Source organism: Orycteropus afer, unplaced genomic scaffold, assembly GCF_000298275.1.
Source record: "Orycteropus afer afer isolate SDZICR_OR568_19922 unplaced genomic scaffold, OryAfe1.0 scaffold00004, whole genome shotgun sequence".
Classification (NCBI taxonomy): Eukaryota; Metazoa; Chordata; class Mammalia; order Tubulidentata; family Orycteropodidae; genus Orycteropus; species Orycteropus afer.
This window is the reverse complement of record NW_006921591.1, coordinates 786,124-797,754: the sequence shown is the minus strand read 5'-3', so window position 1 is coordinate 797,754 and position 11,631 is coordinate 786,124. Positions and strand designations below refer to the sequence as shown.

At 42.3% G+C, this 11,631-nt stretch overlaps 1 protein-coding gene across 1 annotated transcript in view; it reads left to right on the top strand.

The window, feature by feature from the left end:
- MGAT5 (alpha-1,6-mannosylglycoprotein 6-beta-N-acetylglucosaminyltransferase) overlaps positions 1-11,631 on the top strand; it is a 381,222-nt gene that overhangs the window by 240,415 nt on the left and 129,176 nt on the right. The window contains exon 10 of the mRNA XM_007937586.2: positions 2,364-2,497. Coding sequence (XP_007935777.1) covers positions 2,364-2,497 — 134 coding nt within the window. The remainder of the gene's footprint in view (positions 1-2,363; positions 2,498-11,631) is intronic.

Sequence of the window (11,631 nt, the reverse complement as noted above, 5' to 3'; positions counted from 1 at the left end):
TTCCGGCCTGCTACTCTGTGCTACGCCTGTGCTTACCTTGCTCCCGAAGACCTGGTCCCTCTCGGTAGGGTAACAAGGGAACGTGTTCAGTGCAGATCAGGGAGTAAGCACAAGCCCGCCTTGTTTCAGTGCCTATACTTATCTTAGCGTACAGTATATAGTGTACCCTTTCTTTGCCTAAAAATATTAAAGGAACACTTCCAGATACACTGAAACATAACATAATAATACAGTAATAATAATAATATTTTGATACACGTCACAAAGTAGCACCCATTTGTCATTACAAACCATTTTATATACTTTGAATTTTTAATGCAATAGGCTTAACGGGGATTGGTCCATAACTGCAGGTTGTACGTTAAGTTAGACTTTTGTAACCCAGGCACTGCCTGTAATTTACTTTGCAGCTGACTGCAGCCATTGCCTCTGGGCACTTGTTCAAAAATGCAGAAATGAAATAACAGATTGGCCAGACCGAACACAACTCCCCAGTCACAATCCTATTATCTCCTCATTCTGTCACCTCTATTAGGCAGAAGCCTGGGAGACTGTATGGTGACAACACAGTATTGATGTAGCTCGTTCATTTCCACAGTTCAGGGCTTTGTGCCAGTGTCCTCTCTTTCATCTCCAAGCAGGGCATTGAAGATGGGGCTCAGAGCTCTGAGGCCCACGCTGCAGGCCACGCTGCCCATTTTAAAGGACCTTTGTTCAACCTTTAACTGGGAGGGGGCTCCTCAGTTCCTAGAAAACCATAATAAGATGAAGGAGCTAATTTCCTCCATTTGGTGACCACCCACCTAACCACCCAGTGAATGAATTTGTTTGAAGCTGCAGTGCGTGGCTTTTACCAAATAGAGCTCCGTTATCAGGAGCAATCTGGCTTTATGTTATTTATAGCTGTTCTAGTCAGGTCAGAGTCCAGCAGAGTAGTTATTGCATTTAGTATTGGCTGCATGGAGCTTCTGTAGGGTCATCTTCTGAACAATCATGACATTTCTCTGGGCAGAATAAATGCCCAGGAATCAGTAAAAAGAAAAAAACAGAAAACCCAAACCCATTGCTGTCTTTCTAGTTGGTTCTGACTCATAGTGACCCTGTAGGGCAGGGTAGAACTGCTCTGTAAGGTTTCCAAGGCTGTAAATCTTTACGGAAACAGACTGCCATCTTTCTTCCACAGAGTGGCTGGTGGGTTTGAACTACTTGACCTTTTAACTAGCAGCTAAGTGCTTAACCACTGCACCACCAGGGCTCCTTGAATGTCCACGAGAGAAGGGTTTTTATTTAACTGAGAGGCTTGTTTTCTGGTTGTTGTCTGCTGTTGAATTTCCTTTTTAAATTTAAGATAGGGACAAGATAAAATTGTTAGGTGAGGGCTTGGGTTTGTTTTCCCCCTTGATGAAGTGTAAAAACAGAAATTTTTGAACAAAAATGTTGAGAGAGATCCAGAGTAAAACACTGTTTTCTTCCTGAGTAGTCAACTCTCTAGACTAGGTAGAGTCCCTGGGTGACATAAACGGTTAAGCGTTTGGCTGCTAAATGAAAGATGGGCAGTATAAACCCACCCAGAGGTGGCTCTGAGACAAGCCTATTGACATGCTTCTGAAAAGTCAGAGCCTTGAAAACTCTGTAGTGCACAGTTCTGCTCTGACACACATCGGTTTCTATGAGTTGGAATCACCTCATGGGAGCTTTTTTATTATTATTATTATTATTATTATTGGAGTCATTGGCCTACAGTGGTTGTTCATTTCCCAGTGAGCTTCCCCTTTTCTCTGTGTTCATATCATCCACCTGTTTGATAGACTTGTATAATTGCATCTTTCATCGATGAGTAATTCTTTTGAGAAGGTGGTAGGTTGGAGTATTACTTCCAGGTTTTGCCTCCCAATCCCTTTTTATCCAATTGGATGGTTTCTAGTGATGCAGAAGGCCTGCATTGTGGTTGGAGTCAGGTCAGATCGTGTGACAGCCGCCAATGTCTCTGATGAGAGAACCACTGACTGATTCAGCCCCTTTCCTTACAAAGTTCTGACCATTGTAGGTGGTGAAGCCAGATGAAGGCTTTCTGTCAGGAGATGGTAGCCTTGTGCTGAGGAAAGGGGAAGGAGGGCATGTGCAGTTTAATGACTTTTAAATAAAGATAATTTATGTTAAAAAGAAGATTTGGCTCAAGTTTATCCATCTTGGAGAGACCTGTTGTTCTGTGTGAAAGCTACATGAGAGAGGGTAGTCCCCCAGCCCTGCCAGGTAAAATGAAAACATTGACTCGTTTGTGAGATGGCTTGTATTACATTTGTTGTTGTTCTTTCTTCTTGCCAATTAACCCTAACTCTCCTTTCCTTTCTTTTTCACATCAGCTCATACACCAGATAACAGCTTTCTGGGGTTTGTGGTAGAGCAGCACCTGAATTCCAGTGACATCTACCACATTAATGAAATCAAAAGGCAGAACCAGTCCCTAGTATATGGCAAAGTGGATAGCTTCTGGAAGGTGAGTCAGTCTGTGTGTGTGTGTGTGTGTGTGTGTGTGTGTGTCTTTTTGAAAAGAAGCTTGCTGGGTAATTTAATTTAACTTTGAGCCAGGGAGTAATCAAGCCAAGTGCCCAGGGCTTAATGGGATCTGCTTAGAAGTAAACAAGAATGTTCAAGGATTTGGTTTCTCAGCATTTGGTTATCTAATAAAGGCAGGATCTGCTCATCCATGCAGTGGCTGCATCACAGACTTCTTACTCTCTGCATTTTGGAAGTGAACCAAAATGTCACTTGTACTTGCTTCTGAGAGTAGATGCTTTGCAGAAGCTAGGCACTGCATTGAACCTTTTGCAAATGAATCTTTTCTTTCATCCTCTGGGAAATTGCATGGGTAGACAGCTCCCTTGGCCTGGGGAAATTAGTGACCTTCATATCCTTTTGGCTGTGGTCAGTAATCATGGTCAGTTGTTAGTACACAACTAACTAGGAAAGGGAAATGTCTGCTGGGAATATGGATAAAACTCTTGGCCACAGACTGAACCAGATTTTCCAGCAGGGGTGGAGTGCTGAGCCCTGGTGGGCCCCTTTGCCTTCCTAGTGTGATGTCCAGAGTGCAGCTAGGGAAGGTTCAGCAGGAACAGAACCAGATGGGGTGTGACCTGCTGACAAGCAATGCAAATCTTTTTATATGGGAAATCTGCCTTAGTATGCAGATGTCATCATTGGTTTCTTATGTTTTGAGCAAATGTTTCTGTAGGACCAAACCATCTCTAGAACTTACAAACATGCCTATTCCTAAATTTAAGAGTCTACCACTTGCCAAAATAATTACAAACTATGGTCTCTTGCTATTATGTCATCCGTATCTAGGATGTTAAAAATCCTACAAATAGGAAAGAACAAGTGATGTACAGGATGGAAAAGAATTCCTTGCTGTTGGTTTTCTGACACTGTGTCCAGAAAAGGGGAAGCTTTGTCCTTCCTGCCTTCTCTTTGATTCCAAGAGGGCAGCTGTACTGATGGAACTTTTAAATAGCCTTATTTCCAGGGAAGCTGATTTAATTCCACATAGCTGACTTTGCCATCAGTAGCTAGAATTTTGTCTTGCTCTAATACAAGATTACCAACTGGGGACAATTTTGCTCCCTACACCTAGGTAGGGTAGACATTTTGCAAGGTCTGGAGACATTTTTGATTGTCATAATCTGGGAGGAAACTACTATAGGCATCTAGCGGGTGGAAGCCAAGAATACTGCTAGACATTCTGCAATGCACAGGACAGCCCCACGACAAGATACCAACTGGCCCAAAATGTCAATAGTGTTGAGGCTGAAAAACCCTCCACTTGTAAATAAGATTTATTTTCTCCATATACTATCAAACACATTCCCCTACCTAGTAAAATTAAGTCAATCTGGATTATTAATGGTTATTTAAGATGTTCATCTGAATTTATGCGTCTTTACTTGCCTTGTATCGAAATCTGCCCTCTGTTAACAGTACGTTTTTTCAGCTAACTTTTAGCCAAACTTGAGTGAAAAGGGAAAGTTGGGTGTTCTCCTTTTCAGGTTGGCTGTGAAATGGGTGGGTCACAGCATTGGTTCTGGGAAAAATGAGGCCCTTAGAGAAGAGCTGCAGCTCCCTTCTCCCCCTCTGTACCTCAAAGAAAATAGCTCACATCTCTCCGAAGACTTGACCTTGGGGTTATCTCACTTCTGGAACACAAGTGCCACCTTCTTCTAGGTATCTCTGGCAGCTTTTACTTTTTCCCTAGAAAAACAAAACCAGAATTGGTTCTGAAAACTTTTTCAATCTTTCTTATTTATTTATCTATCTATTTATTTAAATAAAATACTATTACCACTGAAAGAGTAACTCTCTGAATGCCAGTCAGAATCACAAAAGTGTTAACCATCTTGAGCCAAGTGATTTAGGATGGGATTTAGAAATTTCTCCAATTTTGAGATGTTACCTATACAGGTGATCTGACCCTTTACACACTGTGTGTCACTCAGGTATCATAGACAGCTGAGGGGCATTGTGTCCACATTAATCTTTGCCTGAATACCAAAATCTGGTGTGTTACTTGAATTTCATTATATCATTCCAGCATTGTTTGCTAAGAAAGGCCAAAAATGATGAAAAGTACTATAATCTACTTCCATAGTGATACTGCCTCGGAAACCCAAGGAGGGGTCACTATGAGTATTGTTAGGCTCAGCCCTGGCTCTGCCACATGCTGCTTGATCTTTTGGGCAAGTCACCTGACCTCTTTTTAACCTCGTTTTCATTTGTTAAATGAGAATAATAATGTTTTTGTGGTGATTCAATTTTTTAATATATATATATAAGGTGCTTAGAACAGCACCAGGAGCTCTGGTAGCGTAGTGCCTAAGGCACTTGACTGCTAATCAGAAGGCTGGCGGTTCAAACCCACCAGCCACTCCTCGGAAGGAAGGTTGGCAATCTACTTCCATAGTGATACTGCCTCGGAAACCCAAGGAGGGGTCACTATGAGTCAGGTCCCACTCGATGGCACATAACAACAACAACAGGACAGCACCTGGTACAGAGTTTAAGTAAATGATTGCTGCTATCATTACTCTCATTATTGGGGCCAGGTAGGAAACACAAGAGTGAGAATGGTGAGGGTATGAGACAATGATAGATAGAGTCTGTGAAAAGTAATTGCCATTAAGTCAGTTCTGACTCCCAGCATGTCAGAGTAGGACTGTCCTCCACAGGGTTTTCAATGGCTGACTTTTCAGAATTAGATCACCAGGCCTCTCTTCAGAGCCTGTGAACAACTGGCAAATACAAACCCGCCTAAAGACATTCACATTCAAATTTTTAAACTTTGTTAGTGGTTAGCAAATTCTAGCCTAGTAAAGTTTTATTGGAACATGGACATGCTCATTCATTCATGTGTATGGCTGCTTCCACCCTACTTGCAGTTATGATAGAAACTGTATGGCCCACAAAGCCTAAAATATTTACTATCTGGCTCTTTTCAGAATAAGTTTGCTGATCCGTTAACTCCACTGTGTAAACCATATAAGTCTCTGGAGGCCATATTTGGCTAATAGCCCTTGGTAAGGATCTCACTAAGGTCTTTTAGGCTTGTTTTCAGGGTCCTTGAATATGTTCCATGTGATTGAAGCTGATGGATAACTAACACATGGAAAGATGCAAATTGACTTTACTAAAATCCCTATCGGGAGCTCTGGTAGCATAGTGCCTAAGCACTTGACTGCTGACTAGAAGGCTGGTGATTCAAACCCACTAGCCATTCCTTGGAAGGAAGATGGGGTAATCTACTTCCATAGTGATACTGCCTCAGAAACCCAAGGAGGGGTCACTGTGAGTCAGGTCTGACTTGACGGGACATAACAACAACAAAAAAATCCTATCACTCTGAAGACAAGGTAGAAGGTACTTGGAGTGGCATCTCCTAGGAAGCATTCTGCAACAACTAGTGCTTGTTCAGGAGCTATGGTGGGCATAGTGCCTAAGGCATTTGACTGCTAACCAGAAGGTTGGCAGTTCAAACCTACCAGCCACTCCTCAGAAGGAGGACTGAGCAATCTACTTCCATAGTGATACTGCCTCGGAAACCCAAGGAGGGGTCACTGTGAGTTTACTTGGTGGCAGTGAGTGAGAGTGCTTATTCTGTAATTAATGCATTGATCACAGGAGAAGGCTATATATTTATACCAGGTTGACATGCCTCAGAGTCTTTTATGGCTATCATGTAAAGTAGTAAACACTAATTCCCTTTGAAGAGGCAAAATTAGCTGTTATCATCCTTAACTGCCCTGTATGATAGAAGATGAACTGGTTCAAGGAGCTGGAGTGACTTGCCCGAGGGCACACAACACAGCTGTGATTTTGGCCTCCCCTCCCAGTCCTTGCTTGATAGAGCTGCACCTCTGCTCTCTGCCCTTAGGTTTTTCTCCTTGAGGATGATTCTGTGATTAGAGCAGGACACATGGGAACCCTGTGGGTATCTGAGTAGAACTGTGCTCCATAGGGGTTTTTCAGAAGTATATTGCCAGACCTTTCCAGGATTCAGGAAGGATGGTCTAAATGGGTGGCTTAAGTATGCAGTTGAAACTATGACCAAACATTGGCACAAGTAAATTGGTGCTCCTGGCTACCCACCACAAAAATGAGGTCAGCAACAGTCCTGCAGCTAATTCTATAGAATGGATACTCCTTGTTTGGAGCATTCAAATTGTGTCTGGCTTGAGTCCTCAAGGGCCTGCCTGGCTTGCCTCTACCCTAACCTGGCTGGCTGGCAGCAACCAAAGTCAGTCTCATCTCATTCAGAAAGATCCTTTTTATGCAGACCTCAAAGACGGTGTGATTTTAAAGCATTGCCTCAAGTTAGCACATGGACCCTTCCTTATCTGTAAAATAAAAAATGGGCAACAGGACTTTCAGAAATGTGATTCAACGTTTCTCTTCTCGTCTTCCCTAACTTCCTGCCCTTCTCTAATCCAGTCTACACACAGCAGCCATAGTGATTTTTTTAGAATGTAAATTGAATCATGTCACTTCCTTGCTCAAAACCCTCCAATGGTTTCATTTTGAACTTAGAATACATTGAATTTACAATGAAATCCCATCTCAGTAGTGTAGTTTAAGGGGACTCTGAGCTAGCCACGACCTGCTCTGTGCCTGCTACTCCCCTCCTCTTGTTTGGTCATACCCCTCCTGCCACGTGGTACTTGGCCAGTCCTGTTTAATGGTTAGTCTCTTTGCATGTTCAAACCTCTGACTTTTTCTAACAGGCATCCCGTGGCCAGCCTGTCCTACGCATGCCTTTGACTGTCTATCACACCTCACACACCCTATCACAGCACCCTGTTTATCCCTTTTATATCATTTCAATTAACTTGCAGTCATGATCTATTTATCTTTTGTTGTTGCTCTGTCCTGTGAGCTCTATAAGGAAGGTCCCTGGGTGGCGCAAACTGTTAGCACCTGACTGCTAACCTAAAGATTAGGGTTTGAACCCACCCAGCAGCTCCATAGAAGAAAAGGCCTGGTAATCTGCTTCCATTAAGATTATAGCCAAGAAAACCCTATAGAGCAGTTCTGCTCGGTAGCTCGTGGGGTGATTATGAGTGAGAATCAACTTCCAGGCAAGTAACAATAGCACCAAGCTCTCTGATGGTAGGAATGAATCTGATTTACTTGCCCTCCATAGTGCCAGGCATATAGCAGCACTTAGTAATGATTTAATGAATGTATTAATCTCCTTTTGATTTAGTTTGATTCAGTTTTTGAAAAGCCCTGGTGAGCTTAGCAGTCAGAGGGCATGGGAAGAGAATGCTGTACTGGGAGGCCTGTTTCTGGGCCAGCTCTGCTGTCATTGGTGTCATCTGGGACAAGCAGCTCCAATTCCAACCTCTGCCTCTTCGCTTGCGTAAATGAAAGTATTATTAAGAAAGAATGAATCATTGATACATGCAACAGTATGACTGATCTCAGAATAAATATGCTGAGTAGAAGAACAAAATCCAAAAAAAAAGTATGTATATAAGATATGACTCTGTGTGGAAAAGTCTAGAAAATGCAGAGTAATCTGTAGTGGCAGAAGGCAGATCAGTGGTTGCTTGGGGAGAGGCAAAAGGGAGAGATTACATATGGGGATAAGGAAACTTTTAGGTTTTAATTATGGTGAAGGTTTCATGGGTATATACATATGTCAGCACTTATAAAATTGTACACTTTAAATATGTACAGCTTCTTGTATGTCGATTATACCTCAATAAGGCTTCCTTGGGTGGCACAAATGCATAAGGGCTTGACTGCTGACCAAAAGGCTGGCAATTCTACTCCATTCACAGGTGCTTCAGAAGACAGACCTGACGGTCTACTTGCAAAAGGTCATAGCCATTGAAAACCCTCTGGAGCAGTCCTGCCTGCACAAATGGGGTTGTCATTAGTCAGGGTCAACTCGATGACTGGTACTCATTTTATACCTCAATAAAGTTATTGGAAAAATAAATGAAGCTTGGCCAAAAGCAGCCTTCAGGCCAAATCAAGCCTGTGGCCTGTGTTTTTACAGCCTGCAAACTAAAAACGGTTGTTATATCTTTTGAAGGAGTATAAAAAACAAACATAAAAAATAAACAAAAAGAGTACATGAGAGACTGTACGTGATCCTGCACAGCCTTATCTATTTACTATCAGACCCTTTATAGAGAAGGTTTGCTGACCCCTGACTGGGTCAGTAATTTCTCCCCTGTGTTCCTTGGCATCCTAGGGGAAGAGTGCTGTGCAGGGGCGGCCTCACAGTATAGGCCCTACCCACCAGAGCAGCTATAATTGATCTGTGGCATAGCTTTGGATTTCCAGTAAGATTTCACTGAGGAAAAATATTCAGGTGGTGATGCCACAGCCTGACGAATGTAATTAACCTCACAGTTTGTTGTTGTTGTTGTTGTTGTTGTTGTTAGGTGCTGTCGAGTTGTCTCCAACTCATAGCAACCCTGTGTACAACACTGCCTGGTCTTGTGCCAGCCCCATGATCCTTGCTATATGTGAGTCCATAGTTTCAGCCACTGTGTCAGTCTCTTATTGAGGGCCTTCCCCTTTTTCGCTGACCCTCCACTTTACCAAGCATGATATCCTTCTCCAGGAAATGACCCCTTCTGACAACATGACAAAGTAGGTCAGATGAAGTCTGGCCACTCTCACTTCCAAGGAGCGTTCTGGCTGCACTTCTTCCAGGACAGATCTGTTAGTTCTTTTAGCAGTCCACGATACTTTCATTATTTTTTGCCAATACCAGAACAGTTTCACACATGTAAAAATTATTGAAATGACAAATGTTTTGTTACATAGATTTTTACCACAATATTATTAATAATAATAGGTTTAACTTCTTTAAATAATCCCCTCAAAAAAAGCATCTAGACTAGGTGAGTTTTGAGATAGAATCCCATTCTAAAATCTGTGTAATTATGTAGCTCACTAATTTGGTTGGTTTGGGCTTAGTTTGGACTCCTGCAAAATTGGGAATTGGAGTAGTTTAGAGAAATGCTGTTTTATTTCATACTAGGAATTAACTGCTCCTAGTACATTGTTTTAGTGAACTGACAAAGACTTTTGTAATTAATGAATGTACTGATACCCTTGAAAAGAACACATTTTTATAAGTAGGTTAAGCCTTTTCATCCTGCTTATTCTTTTATTCAACTTAGCTAGACTTTTTTCACAGATAATGTAGAGATAGATACCAGATTAACATAACCCCCCCCCCCCTTAAGTCAAATTTGCATACATTTTGAAATAACGACTCAGACTCTGTTTCATTAAATTTTCTGGAAAGTCTAATGTGACCTCAGCACTTGGTTCTGGTTCCCACCAGAAGAGCATTCAGAAGCATCCCTGTATTTCTTCTGGTATATTTCCCTTAGGAAAGAAAAGACTTAGAAAAGATCTAGTTGTGATCCCTTGGGGGCTACATGTCTTAGTTTCCTAGTGCTGCTATAGAGGAATACCACCAGTGGGTGGCTTTAAAGAACAGAAGTTTATTTTCTTACAGTGTTGGAAGCTAGAAGTCTGGGTTCGGGGCATTTGCTATAGGAGAAGGATGCTTTTCTGTTGGCGCTGGCAGAAGATCCTCATCTCTTTCAACTTCTGTAGTTCTGGTGTTCCTTGGTTCTTTGGCAGTCTTCACTTGGCATCTGTCTTCCGTGATTTTTTGCTCCTTCATCTCTGTTCTCTGTGCTTTTCCTTATAACTAAGAAATGATTAAGTTTAGGAGACATCTTACATTGATATGGCCTCATTAACATAACAAAGAAAATTCCACTTGCAAATGAGATTACATCTATAGGTATAGGAGATTGGATGCCAACATGTATTTTGAAGAAACACAATTCAATCCGTAACACCATACTTCCAAGAGGTAGGGAGCAGATTGCTTTTCCTGGGAAGAAGTTCAGTGGAGATGGGCCCCCTCCTCAATAGCAGGGACTTACCAAGACTTAGTCACCTGTGCTGATGTTATATTTGGCCCAGTGCCTAAAAAACCAGTTGCTGTCAAGTCAGTTCAAACTCATGGTGCCCCACGTGTGTCAGAGTAAAACTGTGTTCCACAGAGTTTTCAGTGGCTGATCTTTCAGAAGCACATTACCAAGCTTTTCTCTCATGGTTCCTCTGGGTGGACTTGAACCTCCAACCTTTCAGTTAGCAGCTGAGCACATTAACTGTTAGCACCACCCTGGGACTCTGCTTAGGGCTTGGCATACAATATAGTGTAGTCACATCACAGGCCTTTTCTCCAAATTCAACTGCAAGCTTGCAGAGAAAACAGGAGAACAGAGAGCTGAAACCAAATGCAAAGACGAGCATCAGAAGTGAATCATTAGTTTTTTAAGATTCCGAGGACTAAGTTCCAAGAGACCTAACGATTTTTCGAAAGTGGCTTTGGCTGCATGCTAATTTTATAACCTAACCCTGAGTGGCCTCAGTCATAAGCACATCAGTGTTAAAGAAGCATATGTTTGCAGGAATACATGCTGAATATGGAGCTCATGGGCCCTTGGGTGGCCTCTTTCCTTGTCTTATCATCTTAATGGTCCTCTCCCTGTTTCAGCATATTTTGTGCTAGCATCTTAAACCTATGCAGGTTTCCTTGTCAGTTGGCAGAGAGAACACATTCTCCTTATTGAAGTCCTGTTTAATCTGGAGACTATGATTGGAGACAGTCTGGAGCAGTTGGAGGAGCCCTAGGTGGGAAAGCAGACAGCCACATTCTAATTTCAGCAGCATTGCTAACTGGCTGTGTGTCTTTGGAAGTCATTTGTCCTTGGATCTCACTTTCCTTATCTATAAAAAGAGGCAGGGGACTGGATGTTCTTTTGTTTAGGTCCCCTGAGTTCCATGATTCTATAATGTAAACTCCTTCTTGGCCTTCTCTAATTTTTTCAAGAGCAAGGGCGTGGAGAAGATAGCCAATGAGACAAGTTTGTTGTGGGATATTGAAAGTAGGACAGACCAAGACCAGGGAGCCCAGCACAGTTGGGGGTGGGGAGTGTTAATTGGGCCAGGCTAGTTACAGAGTTCAGAAAACCAGCTGCCCCAAGGAGAGGATGGGGTTGTGGTGAAATAACACCCATATATATAAAAGAGATT